At 38.0% G+C, this 25,779-nt stretch overlaps 1 protein-coding gene across 3 annotated transcripts in view; it reads right to left on the minus strand.

The window, feature by feature from the left end:
• Positions 1 to 812: 812 nt before the first annotated feature.
• TECPR2 (tectonin beta-propeller repeat containing 2) overlaps positions 813 to 25,779 on the minus strand; it is a 45,132-nt gene continuing 20,165 nt past the window's right edge. For 2 of the 3 annotated variants that reach the window (XM_082317188.1, XM_082317187.1), the window contains 8 exons: positions 25,234 to 25,375; positions 23,669 to 23,909; positions 22,783 to 22,872; positions 21,743 to 21,976; positions 17,900 to 18,048; positions 4,662 to 4,803; positions 3,282 to 3,431; positions 813 to 3,015 (listed from right to left, as the gene is read on the minus strand). In XM_082317188.1, coding sequence (XP_082173314.1) covers positions 2,858 to 3,015; positions 3,282 to 3,431; positions 4,662 to 4,803; positions 17,900 to 18,048; positions 21,743 to 21,976; positions 22,783 to 22,872; positions 23,669 to 23,909; positions 25,234 to 25,375 — 1,306 coding nt within the window. In that variant the 3' untranslated portion in view covers positions 813 to 2,857. The remainder of the gene's footprint in view (positions 3,016 to 3,281; positions 3,432 to 4,661; positions 4,804 to 17,899; positions 18,049 to 21,742; positions 21,977 to 22,782; positions 22,873 to 23,668; positions 23,910 to 25,233; positions 25,376 to 25,779) is intronic. The other variant, XR_014228714.1, reaches the window with a different exon arrangement.

Genomic DNA, 25,779 nt, shown 5'->3' on the forward strand with positions numbered 1-25,779 from the left:
CATTACCCTGCAGGAGCCAGCAGAAGCAGCTGAACGGGTTTGTCAAGATAAAAGCTGTGATAATTAGCGAGGGCATTGCCATGGGAATCTGAACAGGATTTCTGTGGCTGGAAGTGGGTTTCAGTGTCAGAAGCGTCATTAATCATTGCTCTGCTTTCTTGTGTGAAGTTACCCAGGTTGCAACTCTGTCAGGAAACAGTTCTCCCCTCTGGGAAGTGAAGCCAAGGCGCTCAGCAAGCCTCAGCTGCAGGTACAGTTAAAGGCCAGAAACTCAGAAGTCTTCAGATCAGCTCAGATATTTTAAAATGCAAGGAAAGGCGCAGTTACGGCACGGGGTGCAATCACCTATTTGCTGCTTGAACATTTTGTAGCTGTGACCGCACATGCATATTCCCCACTGAAAGCTAAAATATTTAACATGCAAATGCAATTTTTGTTCAGCATGTAAGGAAAGAAACTTGTTTACTTCTATTACAGCAAGACCATCTTAATACAGAGGCAATGTGCTTAATATTCAAATATGAGAAGTGTTTAATTGTCTTTGCTTGGAAGATGGCCATTTTGCTGGTTCGACACACTTGTCACAAAAAAATATATGAAATAAATTTTACAATATCCAGGTCCTTATATTGTCATTACCATATTGTCTGGGGTAATAGTAGGGGAGGGGTTTCATAAGCATGTCTGTCTTCCGCATCAAGACAATTTCCAGACATGGAGAACTCTCTTGTGCATCATACAACAGATGAGTCTTACCACAGTAATTTATTTCTTAAAAATCTAGTTTATTGCACTTGTCTCAAAGCACAAACAAAACCAAAAACCTAAATACAGAAATAAAAGTAAAAAACCCATCCTAATTTCATTAAAACTACCCTAAAAAGTAGTCTGATAAGAGCTCTTGACACCAATTTAATATTAACGACCATCGCAAGGTACAGTATTATACAGTAAACAAACAACTAGCAAGCTCCAGCCATTACTAAGATGACTTTGAAAAATGTAATACAAAAGTGTCACTATTAAATAATGCCATTGTACTTGAGCATCTGGTGCTTGGCAGGGCGCAGAGAAATACTCATGTCCCTTCTCCAAAGTGACTGACTCAGGAGCTGCCACAAGATACTTTTAAGCTGAGTTTCAGCTTCTTTGGGGTCCTCAAGATACCAAGCTATGCTTGCATAAAACAGACCGGGTTACTTCACAAGCTGATTCCATTACAATCCACTGCCAGACAGGCTAAAAAAACCCTCTGGGGTAATCTCCATATACGGATGAGATAGCAATGAAGCAAACGTATCATCTGTAAAAGGGAAACAAATCTGTCCTCCCTGTAAGACTGAAAGATCAGACTGAGAACTGACAGCCAGTATCACAAGTGCTACTAAAAAAAAGTGACATAACTTGGTTCTCTCTCCACCGATTCCCATTCTCACCTTGCACCATGTTTGTTCCAAGTTTAGTGCGGTACACACATGAATTACTCTGAAAGAGAACAGAGGTTAAAAAGAAAACACATCCTTTTCCGTATGTATTAAGTTCTCAAAACTGAAACATCCCCACTTTTCAACTCCTGGCCTTTTCTGAAGCTGGCTCTTTTACAGTATTGGTTAGCAGCTGCTTAAAACATTCTGATGATTTACAAGCTTAGAGCGAACACAAAATAACTCCTCCACCTACATACTGAACTGAAGTTCTCTCATCTATATTTCTATTGCTTAAAAAAGATGAGGTATCTTTCAAAGAAGATTTAGAGTTTAAAGAAAAATAAACTGCAATGATTAACTTAGGTTACTTCCCAGTTCATCACATACCTCTGCTGCAACATCTGTTAAGTATAAGACACTTCAAACTTTAGCTAACATAGCTAAAAATCAGAATATTGTTAAGTATTTTCTCACAATATCACAATTTTTTAATGGGATATATAGGTAATTCTATCAATTACCATTTTTCCTTTAAATACATCTAAGTTTGGTACTCAAAACAATTTGAGTCCACGTGTTAAAGCACTGGCTGGAGGCACAAATACAGCACAACAGGAATTATGAAACCTGCCTTGTACATTCCTGCTTTGTAGTACAAACCCAACATGCAACTTCCTCCTATTCCAAAGTGGGACTTACCCCCCAAAATCTGGCAGCTTCCTGATGGCTGCGTGAAATGGGCACAAGTCCCCCTGATACTAGGTGTAATCCAAACATCTCCCTTCTGAATGAGGCCAAATTATGCACCAAATTTCTAGAAATGGAAGGTTAGAATAGCCTTGCAGATATTTTTATGAAAATGGATCAAACTAAGTTCTTTTCAACACCAATGCTGTGTAACCATGATGTTCTGAGATCTTACTAAGAAATACTTTGCCATATTTTCTTCCATGCTGCAAGGGAAAATAATTCTAAGTTTAATGTAAAATAGTTGGAGAGTGTTCCCATGAGTTTGGAGTTCCAAGTACAAGAAGAAATTGAGAAATGCTTAATGTTTCTGCTGTAGAGAAATATTTAATGCAACAGAATTCCTTCTCAAAATAAGTACACAAGTATTAGTCTGCATGCTGTTGTGAAATACTCACTTTCATTGCTAGTAAGATTAACGTAAGAGTTATATTTCCAAAGGAGCTTCTACAGTAGTACGGTATAACAATTGCAGTATGCCACACCTAAAGAGTCTCCCGAGAGATAATGGAACAAACATCAGAACTCACGGCTTGGGGGCTATTTAACAGGTCAGTTTTTCAATACAAAAGTGCTAATATCACAGGTCCAATACGAGTGGCTTTTAGATCCAACATTCTGTACATACATTACAGAACTTCTGTCCTTCTGTTTTTTTCACTGCTTCACAAGCTTGAGAGACTTCATATCACTTCCCATTCATCTTCAAAATCATCAGGGTGAAGCAGAACGGAAGCGTCATTATTTTTCTGCAAACTATGGGAATGGCTAAAGGTCTTAGTGAGGCGCTGGAGAAGGGATCCTGAAGTACTGATCGCCCACAGTTCATCTAGAGGGGTCACTGCAAAGCATAAATTATCCATCTTTTAATTAAGATAGCAGGTTCCAATTATAAACATTAAATAAATAATATTTGGATCTATTTCCCTAATTATACCCAGAGAAGGTTTTTACTAATGTGCTAAAAGCACCCTTGGTGAAACTCTCAGAGCCAACAAAGTACTTAGAGTATGCAGCTCTCCCTGCATGTGGTCAGCTTGAGCACCATCAGCCAGGAGTCAAAGCAGGCAACACAGTGTTTTGGACTGTCATGCAGAACCAACTTGCCTGTTAAACGTGAGACATTTCCAGGAATCTTCTTCCAGTAGTCCCCTGCTGGATTCTTGTCAGTAATGCCGTATCGACGAGCTACATCTCCATTTGGACAGCGTGCCCAAACGGTCCTTGTACTTATAGCCAGCTGACAAGCCTGCAAACCTAAAGATAATTGGACATGAAGAGGGAATAATCACAGGCTTTCTTATATACTAAATACGCTTGCAGAAAAGTTTATTAAGAGAAGACAGCCAGACTAACAGTTTTTGTGTACTCTTATATTAATACTGGAAAAGAACTCTCCATTATAGAAGGCACAAAGAAATACCTCGCTTTCCAGGAGGCTTTCTAAGAGAGGATTGGCAAGAAGACAATTTAGGACTACATATTTCCTCACACTGACTTTGGGGGAGCTGAACAGAGTAGATGCTATTCGAATCTGAGCTTCTGGCCCTGTGTAAGCAGAATATCAGAAAGTAGGCCACTTGCAGCACATGAAGCACTGGTGAACAAAAACACTTTTTCATTACAGACTTTGTACTCACTGCATCTATTGACCACAGGGATATCACACTGTAGATACATTTTGTTATGTGGCCACAGCCACAAGCAACAACCAATTAGAGGATCTTCAAAACATACTTTTGGAGCCTCTGCTGTATTTTACTACCACAAGGGGAATAATCCAACAGTTATAACTTTAGTTTGTCTAAAAATGGTTAACATTATAGACATTGTGGACTTTTTGTTTCTTCCTCTTCACAAGAAAGCAAGTACTCCACAACTAAGTGCCATGCATTTATGCAGTGAAAAAACTTTTAAAAAGCAGACAGCATCAATACACAGTTATTTAGAAAGAAACACCTAAAATTTAGTTTTATTTACAGGTAAGGCAAAAATGTAATTACCTAATCTAGAATGCATCCAGCACGCAGGATTAATAAATATGTGCAAAATAGCATTAAGTTTTTGTTAGCCACATTTAGATAGGAACCCCATGTTGTATCACATTTAAATACAAAACTTCTCACAGCACAGTAGTCTCCTATTGCTTAGGAATACTGCTTTAGTTCTAACTGAAAGGGAACTGTACCGTTTATTAATTCAGTGGCAGCGGCCTGAAATAAACACACAACAGAAATTCATCACAAAAATCAGATTTCTCTTCAGTTAACTACTTAGTTTTTTTTAAGTAAAACCAAGGTCATCTTTAAAAGATAACCCTTATCAAATACTTTATTATATTCCTGTAAATAAGCACACTTGATTGCTGAGAAAAATATTGGATTTAAGCATTGCTCTCCAATTTAAAAAGCAGGAAAAAAACAACAAAAAAACCCCAACACTGAGAAAATGGCAGAAAGAACAAGGAACGGATGCATTAATTTTTACCTGGTACATGTTCCCAGTCAGTGCCTACAGGCATTTCATCTGTAATTCCAACTCGGACGTGGACATTCCATTTGCTATCAATTGCCCACAACATCTGATCATTTGGACTTGAATGAATGCTGACCAAGTTGATTCCTACTGGCTATAAAAATTAAGCACAGTATTTAAACTTTGTACCACTGTATCTTTGTACTATTGTATCACTTGTTCTTCACATAAGTATGCAAGAGAAGTAAAATATTTACCCAATATTAAAGACAGGGAGAAATTTAACTGACATTTTATTTGTCATTGTACAAAATTACCAATTTTCCAAAAAGTCAATCCCTTCCTAAATAGAAAAGCAACATAAATGAATGTCACCCAAAGTTACCGATAAAGATATTCATATTTAATGTTCAGCATCCAGGTCTAATAATATTAGTATTTGCTTAACCACGGTTATTGCAATCAGGTACAGTTTCAGTTGCAAGTTGAAGAGGGAACTCTTCCTCTGAAACGCGCAAAGTGCAGTATTTTCCTCTTGCCTTCCTGAAAGTTTTCCTAACATAACTAAATCTGCACTTTATTTTTCAGCATATACAAGCAGTACATTTTTATAGTCTGAATGTCTCCTCTTTGCAATGAAATGGTGATCTGCCTTCTTCCCTGTACTCCGTTCCACAGGAATACAACAGTGGATGGAACTCACTGCAGACCACTGCACTACCGGAGCAGCCACGCCTGCAGCAGAGTATCCACAACACTTACCTGTTGGCAAACCCCAGTGAAACACACTTTCCATTCTGCTCCCAGTCAAGTCCTTACTCTGCCTGCTTCTATGGAGATTTGCCTTAACTACTGTTCAAAGTCAGTGTTACTGACCACAACATTTTACAGAAGTCAAAGACAGGGATTTTGTAGCAAAATATATCAACCAACAGGTTTAGTGAATGCAAATATCCTGAAAAACATGTACTTTAAATAAAACGCAGATACAAACACAAGTTTTTCTCCACATCAGCCTAATAAAGGCACTGAAGAAGACAGTAAGGTGCCCTGAAATACATCATCACGTCACAAAGAAGCACTGCATTTCTTGCCTCAGCCTCACAGGCATAAGCTGAATTTCCAGTGTGATAAATACAAGAGCAAGCAGCTCTTTGCATGTACGAGACTAGGAATACAGAAGCATAATCTGCATGTGTATATAAGCACACAACCCAGTCCCAGATGGGCCTTCTGTGTACATAAGAGTTACCTGCTTTGGTTTGGCTTTTAAAATTCTGGTGCTAACATGAGTCTGACCCAGCTATAATCAAATTCGACTTGTATCACCGAATCAATGTTATCTGCTCAGGCTGCAAGGCCTTTGACAGACTACCTTCTCATGTTTATGCTCTCATTAGGTACTTGCCCTTCGGTGGAAGCTTGAGGCTGGTAGAGGCTTGATGAAGTGTTTACCTCTGGTCACACTAAATTCACAATGGCTGCTGTTTGAACACTTACAGTAAGACACTAATTGTCTTGAAGAGTGTTGACTACATAGAATATATAACTGCCTAGTTACTTTCAAATTGGTATTCTGCTGTATTACAAATAAACTATTGTATTGCAATGCCACCCCCCAAAAAGAACCCCCACAAAACCAAATCCAAAACCAACCCACGAAAAAAAACCCTAAACCATAACAAAACCAAAACACCACAAAACCCCATACAACTCTCCCCTCTGATCTTGCTGCCTCTTCACTGCAAGTTATTCTCACTCCTGGCCCTGCTCCTCCCCTCCGTTTTTATTTGCTTCTTTCTATGGCTACTTTGGCTCTGATTCCTTCCTGCTTCACCCTGTTCACCTCCCCACATCACTGTCATGGCTATGTGTATGTCACTACTGTGCTGCTTCCAGCTTCACCTCATCCTTCTCCGTATTTCTGCTCTTGTAGTCCCATATTTTCAAGTAAGGGAACTGTGCAATTAATGCCTTGTGCAGACTGAATTACTGCACGTAACAGGAGATCTTTGCCTTTTTTCTTTCTTTTTTCTTTTTTTTTTTTTTTTTAAATCCACTTATCTCCTCCTCCCCGCAATGTTCTTTTACCACAGTCACCTCTTGCCCCAATTTAGGACTTTCTGCCACTCTTCCCCCCTCTCCTTCACGCCATGAATTCTCAGTGTGTCTGTCTATGCTCCCCCTCTGCAATACTCTTCATGTTCCAAGGACTACAGTCCTTCACAAACTGGGCCAAACAGCTTGGCGTGACCGTTGTTCCTGAACTGTTGGGATTTGTGCACCTTGCTCTCCACTCTTCCACATCAGGATCCCATTCCTCTCTTCGTCTGTCATTTGCCTAGAAAAGAATTCCCTGAGAAAGAACTGGAGGAGTATTTCCATCTAGAGAGACTTACTGAGTGCTTACACCTAGTACCTAAGCCTGTGCATCACTACAGATTTATAGGTAGTGGAAGCTAAGGAATGCAGACAAAACACCCCAAAGGGGTAGCATGAAAGGAGCTGCATGATGCTCAGCTAGATTGCTTCTGACACCACTGCAGGTTTAAGTATAATCAAAGCAATTACCTCTACCCTATTCTGCAGCACCAACGTACCTAAGAAACAAATGGAAATTATCAAGTTCAAAGTAACATCTCTACAAGCCTGGCCAAAAATTCTTTTCATTCTTTGTTTTTCTAAGTGAGGTCCTATTTCCTCCTCAAGTTTCCCTACCTCTCTGGGTATTTCACTTCTGGCTTCTCTTCCTTTTTCAGGCTACTTAGCTCTTTCTAATAAACTCGCATCAATAAAACAATCCTACTCACTCTCGTTATAAAGGATCCAGGCACTGATGGCAGCATCCAATGCTCTTAACAGAACACAACCCCCTCCACTGCAGCCTTCTGCTGTGAAACAGACAGTAAAAGGCACAACTGACAGGACAGCTAGTGATAGGATTATATACAGCAGCTTTTGGCACAAAACAGTGACAAGACATTGGGAAACCTGTACAGGCAATTCTTAGAGCCTGTTGCAGAGGTTTTACCTCTGGTTTGACCTCTGGTGGGTTTTTTTTGTTGTTGTTGTTGTTGTTTTTTTTTTTTTTTTTAATACCCAGAGAGCAGCCATCTACAACAAAGTGTTCTCATGGCTACCACAGTAGGGTGGATAAAATTAATTTAAAATTTTCTTGACATAATGTACCATTTTTTGGAACAATCATACTGACGTCATCTCAGCTATCCCTCATTTTCACTAAGTTTTAATTACCAGAAGCATGCTTTAAGTGTTTTATAAGCTATATAACAAAAAACAGATCTCTACAGCTGCAGTTAAAGAGTAGAGTTCTCTCACAGCAGTAGAAAGATATCTGTGCAAGTTTATAAATCTGCTGATAACATTTCAGAGACTGATAACCATGAAAATTAATACATTATTTCAGTGTAGCCTTTTCTCAGCTGGCTTAACTTCCAATAGCATTCATGAGATTTATATACCTTGACCATGAAATATGTCATATTTGTAATTTACTGAAGAGTCTGGAATTTTCAGGAGTCTCCCACCAGTGTCTCAGCCTTCCTCCACAGATGCTGACACACCACACTGTTTATAGGTTTATCCACAATACTCATCACTGTGAGAGATCAACTTGTTATGGAGCATTAATGGATTCAGTGTTATCTGATAAGAAATGGTGGAACATTGTTTTCCTTTTACTTGTGGTGCCAAAACTTTCTAAGCTCAAAAAAATCTCAGGACACTGACTGTTTTAGCCAAGAATAGAACACAGATCTTCCTGCCCTCTGGTCTTGTACCTCAGCTACAAAACCCCCAGCTGCTCTCTGTGTTTTAAAGATTTCCCACTACAACCATGGACTGCAACATGTGCCAACTACGTACTTTTCAACTTTTAAAACTACATATTAAGAGCTGTGAATACCTTTATTGTCTGATACAAATAAAAACAACGAAAAATAGTTTGCTAGCACCCATGTGTCTGATGAGACAACAGTGCAGATAAAATGAAGTAAACTTGAAGGAAGCACTTAACCAACAAATTGTTAAATGATATCAAGAAATAGTGTCTGTGCTAAACAAAGTTATAAAGTTGTCCATTAGCTTTGTAATTCTGTGCAAGTCATTTCCTTTCTTTCTGCAAACCATGGAGAAATAAGCTTCAGTTTAAGAGAATTTAAACAATAGTATCAAACAAAATCCAAAGTAAAAACTAACGCAGTTACCCGCCCTCCCCTGACCGCCTACTCAAAAGTCTTGTCTTGTAACTACTTCAGTCATGGCTGAACCCAAAACACGGTGGTTCAACTTCCTTGTCAAGGGGGGAAGGACAAACACACACACGCACACAAAAAAGACATCAGAACATTTTCCACGTCACTTTTCAGGAGTACAGTGTCCATGGATCAGCAGACCTCCACTATCTCTGTTCTGCTGCAAATATCCAGGACGAGGAAGACTAAACATAACATTCTCAGTCTGACCAAGCCCAATCCTTTTTATAACAGGTTGGTGACTACGAGCAGCACAAATGTTCTCCTCACCTTCAAAAGGCAAATCAGAAGCATCGCCAGCCGGTCTAGGCCAGGCTGTAAGAAGGTGAGATCAGAGATACTTCTCACACTGTTGAGCATTATCTGTATATAGGACTAATCTGACTATTTTCATGGCTAACAGACATCCAGACCACATTAACTAGTATAACAAACAAAGAATGCAACTTAGAGAGACCCTCCCCTAATATAGGCCTAACTATTTGCATATTATTTTCTGAGCTCCATTTGAATGAAGGTTGTAAAGCACTTTCAGCATTAGAGATAACAAGAAAGCATGAGGAACATAAGAGCAGTATCGACCCGAATGTTTTGCATTCAGACTTTTGAAGGGAACAGCTTGCTAAATTAAGTGCCCCTTTTTTCTCTGCAGAGAAGTTCAAGGCAATATACCAGAGCAGGAAAGATGAATCTATGTTTAGTCTTCCTGGAAGCCATGTGCTCTTCTGTAATGCTGCCACTGAATTGTCAGAGAAAGGTTATTACTTATTGACTGAAAAACCAGAGCGCTAGAACAGCCTCAGAACAGCAACACGACCCCTTCCCCTACGTTCTGCCTTTAGTGGACAAACAGACGAGGGCCTTAGCTGGGTATCTCCAGTTTATGGCTAGCACAATCAGGAAGAAAAGGCAAAGCCAAAAAGTCAATTCCGTGAGCTCTCCTTTGTCAACTCTCAATTTTTTATTCCAAGCGTTTTTCTCGCAGAAACATGGGAAAGACTACAACATATGGCATCAAATCTTAGAAAAGGTCATACCAAACCCATACAACCATTCAACATGGTAAAGCTTAACAGAACTATAAAATACTTTCAAAATATTTAGCACAACTCTTCCTTACAAGTAATTAAAAAAATCACAAATTTAATGCAATCACTTTAAAGACCATACAAACTACAGACCTACTCAGGTTTGCCCAACTATCTTCTGGCCACACTGTCTTGTACCTACGATTATAAACTGTGGTGTAGGAGAGGCTAAGCTGTCTGTAATTACCACTACAGCTATTTTTAATAACATACTGAAAAATTGAACTGTTAGGACAAGAACAACTAAGTTTTTACAGAAATGTATGTTAAGCAAACACTACGTGCAACAACTTCCCCTGAAACAGAACATAATTTAGTATGAGGTAATAAAAACCTTGTATAAGCAACACTGAGTAACCAAGGTGGTTTTTCATTTTGTTTTTTAAAAACACACCTTTAACGAGCATCAGTAAAACACCCTCTCACGCAGGCCATGCCAGTGAAGTATACCTCTCTAGTTTTTGAAACTTAAATACCTTACCAAGGAAAGTAAAGCATGTTTTTAAGGTAAAAACACCCATGCATTTTTAAATTCAGCTTCAGCTCTGCTTTGCTCTGGTAATTTTAAACAGTTATTAAACTGTTGCTTTTTCTGCCATTTTGCTTTTCAATGTTTGTCCATGTTATTTAACACGTTTGTGATGAAAACACCACACACCTTTGATAGCAACAGAAATTCCCATTTCATTACTGCACTGCTTTATGAACAAATGGATATAACCTTTATGTGTTACAACTAATTTACATAACTAGATGGGGAAAAAACAAACAAACAAAAAACCCAAAGCACCTGTAAAAGAAAACACCCCAAACTGCAGGGTGGGGGGGCAGAAATCAACAAATGTTGACCAATTCTAAAAAGTTAGGATCTGTCAGGATGCAAAATATATCCTGTAAGCCACAGGAACACTGGAAATGCACTCAGGATACAAGAATTACCACTCATCTAGTAGTACTCATCCAGTGCTGAAGTACTGTTCCAGGTAAAGCGTGGCCCCTAAATACAAGGCTATGCAATATGTTACGCTACTGGATAAAAACAGTAGTACTCCAGGGGTCAGGGATCAGAAATGAAGTCACTACCTCCCAGATAGATGATCCATTTACTAGACTACATAGTCTAACCTCCTCTGCCTTGCTTACTTCTTAGCTTCATTAGACCTGGGTTCAGTGGACAAGGTCTTCCTACAGACCAGCCAGTTGGCAGTTCTGTAGCAAGGGCCATCGGAGCAGGAGATACACTAGAACCCAACCCCTTAGGCTGGTCCGCAAAGAGAGGTCGTCAGCACCACATCTGCTTACAACATCATCATAAAATAGGGAGACAATAATACACCATGGGAAGGGGCCTCCAAGCTCCTAATTCAAGGTCAAAGGGTCTGATGTGCCCACCAGTTACCCCAGGGTGTCTTCTTACTCCATGCGGACTTCTGGCTCACTGAAGTTCTCTTCACTAACTGTACACTCTGAGCTTAGCACCCACCTTTGCTGCCCCAATTTACTTCACAAAAGCTAAGCCCCTAATTACAAACCTGTCAGCTGGATCCAGGCCCCCACAGCTTTTAAAATCAAGCAAGCTGAAGTTCAGTCACACAAAAAAACAACAATAAAAACTGCTCTAACCAGAATTCAGAAAATGCAGGTGTAGCTTTAATGAAAATGAAACAAAACAAAATCCCCAAAACTCTTAGTTTATACTAGCACAAGTAATTTTTTATGACTGTCTCTCAAAATCACTTTTCAAGGACTCCTATTGATTGAATACTTCAGGCTATCACTACCTACAAGCACATGAACAGCTCCACTGAAACCAAGGTACATGCTTACTAAATCAAGACGCATATCCCATGAATTTATACACCATTACGGTTTTATTTTTAAATAGAATAATTCTGAAAAACTCCCAAAACTCAACAATGATAATTGTAGTTATTTTATTTACCCAACTGAATGTTAAATATATTTCTTAATCTCCCTGGAAAACAATTAAATATATAATTTTGTGTTAGCTAACCAAAATATGGGCACATTGGAAGAGTGCAGATGTGAGGATGTTTCTAGTACTGAAAAAATGAAAGCATGAAAAGGGAAGGTTCTCCTTCCCACAGTTTTTGTTTTCACTGTAAGCTAGTCTTGTCAAAAAGCAAAATACACCACCTTGAGATCATATTTCAAAAGGATACAGAAGGATCACCTACTCAGTTTTCTGGGTGTACCTCATTTTGTGCACTTTCTGTGATCTGAAGCTTCTGGTGCTGATAATAATTGCTATCTAAATGTCACAGGCTACCCACATGCTTTTCTGAACATGGTGATAGCAATGCCTTAAAACAAGTATCAGAAGGCTAAAACTCCAAAGCAGAAAAATACAGTGAAATATAGTGACAGCAGTTTTCTTAACTAGCAACACAATGGAAGATAATAAGCACTGAACTGAGGAATGGAATCAGCATGATCCAACTTCAGTAAAAATGCTGGAATTGCATTTTTTCAGTATCTAAAGCACCTTTTATGTAACTTATGATTTCTTAAGAAAGGCATACTTGTGAAGAATAGTATACACTTGAACTTAAACATTATGGCATTCTAAATCAGCCAAACAAAATGCACTGCAGCAGGAGCTTTGATCTCCTGTACTTATTTGCAACCCACCTCGATACAGCTACGCTGACTACCGCCAAACATAGTTTTTCTCTACATCTTCTTGAAAAGTACAGTCCTCTAGGAAAATCCTCTCCCCGTTAACGTCTTCAGGAGGCCTCACATGAGTAAAGATATATGAAACAACAGACTAGCTGGTCTGGTCTATAGATAACCAGAAGGTTTAATGAGTGTATTACCTCTCCAACCTAAGCAGAATTGGTCTAATAAAAGATACTTCCTCTGCATCTCAACTTAGTACTCCAAAGTAGAAATCACAGCAACTCAGAAAGATATCTGTCATAGCTAGGTAATGCAAGCTAGTCTGTGCTAGTGAAAACAATCAGACTTGAAAAGAACAGTAATGTGGATTATGTATTACAAAGAACAGTTTTCCACAGCAAGTACTTTCAAAAGTAGCATGGATGATTTTGAAGTAAAAGTTATGAAGCATTTTCAACAGAAAAATCCCTCCCCCTCCAAATATCCAATCCTTGAAGATAATTTCAAACAAACCCTTCCTACATTTCAGCTTTGATTTTGGCACCTACCAAAAAGAAAAAATGGCAAGATCTGATCTTGAGGAGTGCTCACCACTTCCTCCTGTAAGTACCACTTAACACAAAACTGGCCTTAATAATAATAGAAACCTTACTGAAAAATGCAAAGACAAGGCAGATGGCAGATGAAGAAAGTCTCCAGATTTGCATTAAGTGTTCTGTAAGGTAAGCGGAACTTTCTTTAGAGAGAGGAAAGGAAACAAAGATCATGACAATTTCTAACAAGTCACCGCTCATCCGTAAGGCACAACCAACCTCCTTACACTGAACGTAGATTAAGAGAAAGGAAGGTATCGAAAAGAAATGAAATCTAGCATGTATTGATTTTGCAGAATTACAGAGAAATTTCCTAAATTTCAAATTATGTTTTTAACTACCATTTGCTTTGTAGTTCTAACAATTTTTGAATGACAGTGAAAGTGTGAACAGGCTTAACTTTTTTTTGTGTATGTGTGAGGAAAAAATAGCTCCTCCTAGATCAGTAAGAATTTTGACTATCTTGACATCAAGCTTAAAGAGACAATTACTAGGGTGTTTATGGGAAGAGCAGTAAATAAAAAGTTTCTCTAACTTGAAATGCATGTACTGCAAGAGACCATTTTATGGCAAACTAAGTGGTACTCTTCTGCTGAGACCCTAGGAACTAACTACAAAGGATCAATGAAAGCTTTATACAGTAGCCAAATAGTAAACAACTCCTTAAATAAACCCCCTTTACTCCACAGTTCAGACAAGCCATGCGGCTATTCAAATAAACCTCTCGATTTAATAAAATTGCTTTTTCAACTTGGAATGGGCTGCCCAGGGAAGTGGCTGAGTCCCCATCCCTGGAGCTATTTAAAAGATGCGTAGATGTGGCGCTTAGGGACATGGTTTAGTGGTGGACTTGGCAGTGCCAGGTTTATGGTTTGACTTGATGATCTTAAAGGTCTTTTCCCAACCTAAATGATTCTATGATTCTAATTAAGCAAATAGCAATTAATAAAATGTTTAATTTAATTTTAGAGTAAAATTGATTGTTTACAAGCAATAGATGACTGGCCACTCATTACAAATGCTTGTCCTGATCTTTGTTTCTTTTAATCCTATTAAATAAAGTTCTGCTTATCTGATAGATCCCTTAATGTAAATCCGAGAAGGTGGCTCTTAAGGCCAGTTTTTACGTTAAGTAGTACTTCTAGGAAGTGAGCATTTCTCAAGACCAGATTCTGTCTCTCCATCTTTTTCAGAAGGTACCAAAAATCAAAAGCTGAAATGTTGAAAGAATTCTTTTCAAACAAGTGTTCAACTTCTGGAGAACTTTTAAAGCAATTTGATGATTTTTTAACTTTTGATCAACTTCCACTCCATAATCAATCACCCAAGTTAGTCTTATTCACTATATTAATTTTATATTTTATTTTAAATTATTATTTCTTTAGGCCAGAAATCTGAAAAGCATTAAATCTTCATAATTATACATGCACACACATATAGAAACATACTCTATAGGATCTACATAAATAATATTTATATTTCTTGCTAATTTTTTTGAATTATATTTAATGTATATTAAGGCATGCTACAGCAGGTAATAGTTTTATCCTGTATATTAACAATAAAATGAAAAACACTTTCTATTTCCTGGACTAAAATCATTTCATCAAAGAATTTTGATCAGCTTTGTCAATGTCCTTAAAGCAGCTTCCATAAAGCTGCTTAACTACACAATTATTTTGACTTCTAAGACTGCAGAACAGAATGAATGAAGCACAGAAAACATCTACATATAAACTACTACTGCTTACGATACTGTAATGATGTTATCAACCACTTCTGAAGTGTTGGATAAAATAAAGGAGAGGGAAGGCAGAGAACATAAAATGTTATTTTTCATCTCAAGAGATACTGCAGTAGGGAGTTACCAAGGGAAGAGTTAACACATGAGAATGGTTTTAGTCTAGATTAAAAAAAAAACAACAACAACAACAACAACAAAAAAAACCAAAACCAAAAAACCAAACCATACAGCATCCCAGAGCAAAGACTGACCTTAAATTACATTCACTGATTTTAGCAGGAGTAAAATCTCATCAAAACTATTGTCTCTGAATACTTTTAAGTTGTGCAAAGATGGATGCTGTGCAATTGCAGCACTCCTTTAACAAGAAGTGACACCTTAAAAGCAGAGTCTGTAGCTGCTCACGAGCTGCTCATGAGTCATGAGATCTGGGATATGGCAAGTCATATTGGCTCTGACATTTACTAGGGAATGAAATATCCATAGTTGGTTTTAAATTACGTTATTTGAGCACGCTCCTGTACTTAAAGCAAGTGAAAGGCAATTTTGATTTCCTTCTTCAAACTGAAAATGACTGAATCATTCACAAATACTTCTTGCAGTATTTCTGTTGTTCTGAAGATGAAGTGATGCAGCACGAACTGTGTCAAAGTCAATTAACGGACAGATAACAGTAAGGTGCTGCTAATAAGCAAATATTTTTCACTGAGTAGTCCACTTTTCAGCCATCATGTTATATTTGTTATCCAAACACTAACCTAGCATTTGAAAATCATTGTAAAGTTTACATATTTTCTTATTTTGCATTAAGCCTTTGTAAAAGCACGAATGGCTGCTCCTTCAGTACTTCAATGACTTATTTTAACATGCTGGAATTGTCTCAAAATGAGCATGTAACCCACGAGTTCTCATCTTCTCTGCAAACAATGTTTGAATTTTTGCCCTTTTATTTTGACTCATTAAATTTGCAATGTCAGGTGTTGGCAAGATAACAGGAAAGAGAATGACACTGCTCTGGGTGTCAGAAGGTTATCATTTTGGAAGGCAACATCATCCAGCTTCCTCGATAAGCTCTTAGGAAATAATTTGATTTTCAACCATGTCCAATTAAAGACTTTCTACATAAGGAAGTCACCGCTAAATAATGAGCCACAGCAAATCCCAATTTCTTGTAAACATCTTTGTATTGAGTAGCTTAATCTACTTCGGTGGAGGAGTAGAGAATGCACTTACTACAGAAAAACAGTATCAGTGTAGAGAAACAGCTTTTTGGGCTATTTTCCCGGATAGAGAAATCTTTGGTAAGAAGATACTACACAAGTTTAATTCTCTGTCTCTTGGCAAACTCAGTTTAAGTGGAACACAACCTGGAATGTGTTTTCCCCCCTTTTTAAGAATACTACCCTTATGGAAGACATCATCGCTGATATCCCCAGTCTCCTCTTCCTCCTGCCCTACCCCGTTAAGCAGGAAAAACTTGTCTCTAACAGATTACATCAGAAAGACCCACTTGCAGCACACAAAGAATGAGCAGTGTAATCTAGCCCTTGTTGCAAGTGATATTGGTACTCATTTATCAGTCTGTTCGGCTGTTCTGCAAAACAAGGTGCCATTTCTCCAGGTCTAACTGATCACATTCCCAGCACAGAAGAACAAGTCTAACCAGTGCTGTGCTCACTCACGGGATGCAAGTCTGCAGTTTCATCTCCCTGCTCTTCTTTGCTCTTACACCCTGAGATTCACAGAAGGAGCTAATAATTGGCTGACAAGAGATAAGCAGGACTAAAAGCAAATGATGTAAAAACCAAATAAACTATTGCAACTCCACTGCCAGAGATTTACTTTTATTTCTTAATATGTCCTTTCAAAAGTACCACACATTTCAAAATCTTCAAGAGAAATTCTGCAACATTATAAAATGTAAATCAAGTATGCAAACACACCCAGTGCTACTATTCAAGTGATTTTGTGCCAAGGAGCAAAGAATGAAATCAGTAGTCAGAGGTCAGCTCCATTAGAGCAGTCCCAACCCACAATACAGAAATTACACCCATTTCATAGTTTAACTTGCAAAGTATTAGAGCAGCAATGAAAGCAAGCACTGAGGTCTAAGAAGAGATTAAAAAAAGAAACCAGACACTGGAGAAACATATTTTGTCCGTTCTCTATATTCAGAAAAGATGCTCTCAGGGTACTTTAGGCGGCTTCTTTCCACTCTGATCATCCCAGCTGGCAGGTAGAAAGGATATAAAGTTTGCCCATTCCGGGAACAAGGGAGAAGAGCTGCAATTGTACTGCACGCTTACTAATCACTGGATGATAAGGAAAGTCCCTAAATCCAGGCACAGCACCCTGGCAAGCATCCCAGACTCAAGGGTGAGGATAAAGGAAGAGGGAGGCAGGCACTTCAGCACCACGCCACTTGAGCAGAGCCTTCCCACACCCTCTGCTTTGTGCTGTTTGCCAGTCCAGCCTCTTGGCCAGCATACAGCAGGTATTCAGCATATGGTTCAAGGCTGCATTCTACTACTACATGCTTATAAAGCTGCTGTGTTATGAGAAAAGTAAACTTTCATTAAGGATAGAAAGGAAAACAAAACCTTCCACTTTTGAAAAAAAATTAAAGTTATTTGTATTGATTAGATGAATTTGGGATGGACTTACGGTGATAAAGCAGCATATTCAGAGTACATTATACAGACTGTTTTGGGTTTTTTCTTTTCTTTTTCTTTCCTTTTTTTTTTTTTTTTGAGAGAGAAATCCTGTAGAATTCAAACATGGGGGACAGAGTTTTAAGCTACACATTTAAAATCTGGCTCTATTGCTTTACATGAGTGTTAAAATTATTCTTTTTCAAATGCATAGAGCTAAACCACTGGGTTACAAAGAACTGTAATCAACATTTTACCTGTATAGGTGGCTCAATCATTATCCATGCAGGAAGCATCAAACTTGGGTTAAGAGGTTGAGTTCCTACACGGAAATAAATGCCACCACTGGTGTCACAGGCCCAAACATGCTGATTTCCACAGGTCAAGCTGATCAGCTTTACAGCACCTAATAACAAAGAGACTATTAGCAACCTGGCATTTTCCTTTCAAATTCAGCTAATAATGAGAACTTTTATTTAGACTTGATTGTATTAAACTAGCTTTAAACACAGTCACATAAAAATTATTAAAAGTTAATACAAATTAGGAGAGAAAAAAAATCACTGGATACCATGAATAAAACCAACAGGTAGTGTATGTGAGGTATTACTGTTTTAAATCTAAAAATAAATGTTTTAGTCACAGGATACTGCAATTCCTAAAGCACACTAAAAATATGTTATTAAAATAACCAAATTCAAGCAGGGAAACATTCTGTGACAAATGTTATCAGTGCCTAGACAAACTTTCACATGACCTAATGTGAACTTTTCTCTGTAGCTGGCCGTGCTTGTAGACTTTTAAAGGTGTTGATCTGCTAATATATTCAGCGAAGAACATTCCTAATGCTACCAGCACTTTAAAAATATGAAAGCATATGGATTATGCATTTCAGTGTTAACATACCAGTATCACATCTGTAAATAAAGGAGCTGATTTTCAAATGGATTTATATTCAACAGTGTACATATTTATTACACCTATCTCAAAAGTGCAGCAGTATTTTAACCCTATGTAAGTCAGCACAATGAAAATAAAGCTGCCAAATAGGCATGTTCTGGAATTTTGGGGTGGTGTTTGGTTTTTTTTTTGTTTGGTTGTGGGTTTTTTTTTACATACCCAATCGCACCTACAAATCTTGCTATTAAAAAGTTTGCAAAGACAGTAGAGAGGGATACCTGATATTTTAGACTAAAAAGAACTGCTAGTTAACTGTCAACTGGAACTTTTACTCTTTCACATTCGTTTTAAAATAGCCACGTGATGTAATATACATAACATTTGACTTTTTTTTTTTCTCCCAGAGTTGGGGCAACACAATGCTAAGTAATGGAAAACGTGTTCTCCAGAAAGAGGCACCCAGTCAGTACAGATACACTACAGAAGGAATGCTCTGGTCAGACTCCAAACTAAAGACTCTAAAAATAGGCCTTGCTGGTTGATTGAACATGCCAGTGCTGCCTGGGATATCCCATTCTTGGTAACAGTTCTCTCTTCAGTGACGTGAAATCTGTCAACAATGTAAAGTGCATCATATACAGCATTCCTTAAAGAGGGGGGTGCAATTTTATCCCACAGAGTGCAAGTTCAAAGCATTTATTTCTGCAGCAGGCAATATTCCCTGGCCTTAAGGCTTGCTGGGGGAAAGAACAGGGAACAACAGGACTACACAGCTTTATCTTTTAGTTATCTGTAATAGTAAACACATCTTCGCATTAACCAAAATTATTTAACTTCCTGAATCATAGGAATTCGAATTAATTCATCTCACCCCAAAGCCTACCTTAATCATGCAGCTTCATATTAAAAACAAATGACAAAACTATACACAAACTTTTATGGCTTGGGACAAGAACATCTAGAACAACTTTCTTTTGCAGACAGGGGCTTGACATTCAGCTACAAAGTCAAAATCTTACTTAAAATGTCACTATTCCTTCTAACATGAAGTATGACTCAAAGTAATGGCTTTGTCACATGATGTCTCAGCTGTTGAAATGTTCTGATCCAAACAAGCATCAGAGCACTCAAACGTGGAATCACATATCACCTACTCGGCATAGCTCCTCTTATTTACGTCTACAGTACAACTTGATATTCAAAAATGCAGCCCTTATGTAAATGTTTTGGGGTTTCTCCCTCCTCCCCCTTACTGTTTTCATCTTAGGAGAAGGTCATGCTAAGCACATTCATCTACTGTTTAGAGAAAGTAGCGTGATTCAGAGGCATTGTTTATTGTTGAAACCTAAAGGTCATTCTACTGTGTTTAGAAACCTTGATACCGATAGTGGAACCCTAATCAAAAATAGTTTACTAGATACTACTCCCAGCACATAGTGTAAAGGGAAGAGGAAGATACTACCAACATAAGATGAATATTTCAACATTAATGCTGGCAACCCCATCACTTCCATATAGAATTCTGAATTGCATTTCACAGCAACTTGCTCCCCCCGCAAATTATACTCCTAATGTTTCAGGAGTAAACTTAAACACACACTTGAACAATAACAATAGTTCTCCAATTTCTTCAGCCCCATTAGAGCAAATAAAGCTTCTTATATTACAACCATGCACTGTCTTGTCAGCAGTGATCTACCATATGCATTTAATTGGAGGAAAAATGCCTAAAACATTTTCACACTTAAGTATTAACCCACAGTGACAGGTAAAATGGCGTGTGTGAAGTATTTCCTGACCCCAGAGTGCCACGAGTCTAACAGGAACAGCTGAAGGTTGAACTTCTGAACTGCTGAAGTTCACAAGACAGATATTAGTCAGCTAGCACCAGTTACACTGATTTCCTTGATGAATGCTTTGAGATTTTCAGACAATAGCAAGAAGTTATTTATTATTTCAGTTAAACAGTTATTATTATCTAAACTGCTGGAAAGCAATGGTATCATGAGAAAAGTTTCAAACTCTGCTAAACCATATGAGAAGGAGAGTGTGGACAAACTTATCCTGTAGGTCAGTGAAGGTAAAAGGCATCAAGCAAGTGCTTAAACTATGGTACGATTAGTGATTTGGAACCAATTCATCAGATCTGGAAAACCTGGTGTATAACTGGCAAACAAATTAATTTTAAAAGACACATTTTAAAAAAGCTTTCCACGAAGTATTACAAATTGTATACTAAAATTGTACATGAGGCTTGAAGTCTGCCAGCTGTGTCTGCCCTTCCTTAACCCTGAAGTTAAAATTGCTTGTCTGTTCTCAAACCAGTCATGAATATTGCCATTAAAAATGGAAAAATTGCAAAACAGTTGAATTATTTTTAAAATGGTGTGAGAATGGTGCAGAGTCTCAATTTGTTTTATCTTCTCTTGAAACAGGAATGCAGATTAGCATGAAGATAACAATGTTCTAACAGTCAGACTATCGAAGAAGTAAATCTAATTGGAATATTACTTGTGGAGCTGACAAGTGGCCTGATTACCCCAGAGCCAAACCGGGAGGATACTTTAATGATCAAAACACGGTCAACAACCTTGGTCTTATGCCTAACCAAATAAAAAGAGCAGTTAACCAGCAGCATGTTCTTAACATTATGCTGAATCACTAGATCAGTATAAACCTGAACATGAGTGTTATCAGCTGCATCACTTATGGATGATGCAACTCTTGGAGCAAAATTTTTCCTTGACAGGATCCTAATGAAGCTTTGACCACTCTGTTACGAACATGTTTAACCACAAAATTCAGGGCCTTGTGTACGGAACTGCCCAGGACCACGCGATTATGGTTACACTGCAGTACAAGAACCAGACTAGTTGAAGCTACTGGTACACCTGCACAGCACTGTGTCAGGCTGAGTCGTCTCAGCCTGACAAACTGTAAGAAGCACATACACATATAAAGTATCTTGCAAACACTAAACATGCTGTCTCCAGCAAAAGGCTAAATGAAACATTCTTTGAAAGCCATAGTTGTTTCTGATGTTTTACAGTCCTCTGCTATGAGGTCCGTTACTGTACGGTACTATTTAAACCAGTAAATATAATATTCCATATCAGTAAATCAGGAGATACTTCTGAAGGAAAATATTGACTGTCTGCTAAGAGAGTTAAGAGATAGTCTACTCAATAAAAATGTCATACCTAGTTGAGAGAGATCCAGTTTTGTCCAATGCATCCCTGTTGGACAGCTCGATGAAAGCGTTCTGATAAATATCTGCCCAAGACTATCCAAACCCCAAATGGCATCCTGGCAGGCAGAGTAGTGCACCATTTCAGTGTCTGGTGGCAGCTGCACCGTAGAAGGACGAAACTGAGGATTCTGATCACTGACACAAAACAGATCCTTGTTGCTTTGGCACAGCCACAGAAAGCTTCCTATTGAAAGGACATTTCTGTTATTAAAATCATTCCTAATCCACTCTGAGAAAGCTTACACATCTGCTTCTTCTGAAAAAATGATCAGTATATTTGAAGACAAAACTAAAGCTTCTTGGCTATGTTCATAGGGTAAGATTTTGAAGTACAAATATGCATCCCAAGCCCTTATTTAGGCACCCAAATACTCCCTTTCTCAAATCAAGTAAGTAGTAAGTGACCTCATTTGAAGAAACTAACAGAGAGAAGACATATATAACATTCTCTCTTCTTTATCCTTGATAATTGCCTTTGAAAAACAGCATTCCTTTTCAGCTCTAAATCACACATTTTTGCCAATAAAGCTAGTGTACTTAGATAACGCAATTGCTATTGCAACTAGCAGTTGAATTCCTTAGCATGGTCGCACCTTTACCGAAAAGATGTGCAAATTTGCTGCAATTACTACACTGACAGAAGTACTTGGTTAGTACAGGCATTCCAGCAAAGCATACTCTAAGATTTTGTATTACAAATCCTAGCAACTCATGCTGCGGCAATTCAGGAAGTTACTGCTCCTGAAGGATTACCCGTTTCTCTGTTGGATGCCACCCCACACCAAAGGTGGCAGAGTGAATTATATGCCTTTTATTTACCTCCAGTAGTTTTACAGACGTATTTCCACCTTACTTCAAATATTTTAGATCCTTGCATACAGAAAAGGCACTCAAAATCTGAAGTAATTCAGGATATTTAATTACTTACACCATCAATTCCACTCTATTTAAAAAACAGATATTATACGTCTGCACTGTTGATTCACAAACCTTCTTTAGATGAAGCTGTGGAAGCCAACACAAAAATCCATTTTGTGGCAGAAGCAGTACCACGAGGCACAATATTATTCCAGTAAGTGCCTTGAAAGAAAGAACAGAGGGGTATTAGTATGAAACTTAATTTTCTATTAAAATTTGTTATTATTTAAAATGTTACTATTTTAAAGAAATTCTATTGCAATCAATTATTAAGTATCATCTAGACAAGATTTTCTATGTAAATCTTTCAAGAAACTATTGCAGGGGGGAGAAAACCTCCTCCTGGCACATACCTACACGTATGTACACAGACACGCAGAGAAAACTGGTAATGCAGAAAAGTGGGAAAAGGAGAAGATTAATGGTCTTCAACAGGAGACAAATTTGGTGACGAAGTTAAACAGACAATGTTCTAGGTCTATTCTTAGTGTTTACCTGATCAAAGAAATGTACTAAATCAAAATTCTATTTTGAGAAATATAGCAAGAAAAATAAATAAAGCAATTCCTCTATTATCACTGTAAAATCATAACATTACTGTTTTGCATAGTCACACCAATCATGAAACAGACTCCATTGTGCTAGATATAACAGGTACAATAGCTTAAGATCGCCTTCTCACCCCAGAGAAGTGACAAGCGTAAGTACTAAAAGGAGTAATGTGCACAGTTCACTTGTTGAGAATGGATTTTCCATGAAAAATATGTCCCTTTAAATGGGAAAGTATTTAAGACCAAATGCTAAGGAATCATTTCATTTAACTTTTAAACATGGAACTGTTTGTTAAAGCTGCCCTGACTCACCATGTATAATTTTTGTGGTGACAGAACTGTAGTTAGTTACTTTCTCCTATTTAATTTTCTTAACTTAAAAATATCAGATGTAGAAGCACACTAACCTATTAAGTTTCCCTTTGCCACATGAAATTCATTTTTGCCTGAAGAGATCCAGACTCCGCTGCCATTAACTCCAAGGAGGCTGGGTTGACACTGAAGCTGCTGTGACCAAAATGCCATTCGAAGTTTATCAGCCACCTTCTCCACAGGTGCCTGAGCTACTGTTGCTACTGTATGAGTTGCCTGGATTATCGTCTGGAACAGGCTGCACTGATCAAACACTACATAATCAGTGATGCTTACCTGGAAAGAAAAAAAGCGTTCTGGATAATTAGTTAAGCTTTTGGGTGAACTGCAGAATCTTTCATGAGAAGCTTTTTTTGTGTGTGTGTGTGTGCCTTACATACAGGAAATCTACCAAGAGTTTAGAAACCTTCAAAGTGTAGGAAGGGAAAAATAAAAATGGTACAGTAAGAGTCTTGCTAATAAACCAGAACCAATATTAAACATCAGCTTACAACTCCCTCCTACCGAACCATCCACTTTGAATTCCGCATTTTAAGAAAGCCCTTCATTTTGGGCTGACTCTTCTCTCCCCCTAAAAACATGTTGAACTCTTCAAACCAAGAGGTGAATTTTCAGTTTCCCAAAGGAAGAGAGAAACGTGCATAGTGTAGCATTTTACATCATATCGCAAAAACTTGTACTTAATACTCCTTTACAACAACCTCATGGGCATTTTAATTCATAAGGCAGGACGAGGTCTAAATAAGCAATTGCCCAAGTTCTGTCATGGACAACTAGGTTGGCAACACTCTGGGATACTCCTAGAAAGGAAGCAAATGCTTAAGAGCACAAAAAGAAAAGCAGTTTGCCAATAACCTCAAAGCCAAGCTATTCATAACACCCATATGCAAGAAGAGGTTATATATGCACATAAACTGAAATTCTTTTAACTTAGGTAGACATGTAGACAAACAAATCTTCTGTGTAACTGTTTTGTACCCGCTTCTCCCCCACACCTATCTCTGGGGAAAATAAGAAAAGCTGGGAAAACAAAGAGTCAGGAATTCTAAATCAGTACCAGGGAGTACTTGCAGTAGCTTTGTTTTTGCCCATAGGAGCTGCGACTGAAGCAGGCAGCCTCATGTGGTTTGAAGAAACCTCAACTGAATGGAAAAATGCGTAAAAAAAAGCATCTTTGCAAGGTTACTTATTATTTATTTCATCTAGCTAAGGGAAAGGATGGGTACTGGAAGACAAGAGACTGCATCCAGCAGTCAGACTTGAACACTCTGCCTAAACAGCATGTCCTATTGCCACGGTTAAGATACCAAGCTACATGCACCATTGATATGACCTGGTAGAGCATTTCTTCTCTTCTTGAAAACTGCTGCGATGCTGCTCTGGATGACCATGGGATTTTTTTTTTTCCCCCCTTTTTTACAGCAGACATAAAAAGGGATTTCAGCCACAGCCACACTGCGGTTTTAGTATATTGAATAAAGAGTGCTACAATATATCAAACAATTCATTGAATTTTATCTTAGAATCTCATGGGGAAACAACGTAAATAATAAACCCAAGGTAAAAGACTAAACTGAAAGCAAAATTAAAAAATGCCTACTTGCCACCAATGGTTATCATCTCCTTGTGGTTTCTTTGAAACTATACCAGTTCTGAACCACAGATTTCCATGGATATCCAAAGCCCATAATGTCTGCTGATCTCCAAGCGTTATGCACACTGGTTCCAAAGCTTGCATTTCACTGGAAATGCAAACAAGTAAAAAAATTAAAAACCTTACGTCAAATTTATGCTTACGGTATTTTAAGGAAGCTGTTATAATGCTAACAGCAGTTCAAAATGATCGAACTCAGTGTGGCCAAGCTCAAAAACACACTTGATTTCAAATTCTCAGTTATTCGGTAATTCAAATTTTATTAGTTTGCATAAAAGGAAAAACCATTCAACAACAAAAAATAAACTCCTTCAAAGATCACTTGAGCTTTGAAACTTGGATACATAACAATAAAACTAAACAAAAACTAATTTGTTCAGTAAATAAGAAAGAAAGAGCTGTGATCTTTAAGTTTTTGATAAAGCAGCTTCATAAATGTATCTCCTCCAACTTCCTTGACCTATTCTGAGAACAATACTATCAGTTCAGGGA

This window comes from Platalea leucorodia (assembly GCF_965183815.1).
Source record: "Platalea leucorodia genome assembly, chromosome: 7".
In the NCBI taxonomy this organism is placed as follows: Eukaryota; Metazoa; Chordata; class Aves; order Pelecaniformes; family Threskiornithidae; genus Platalea; species Platalea leucorodia.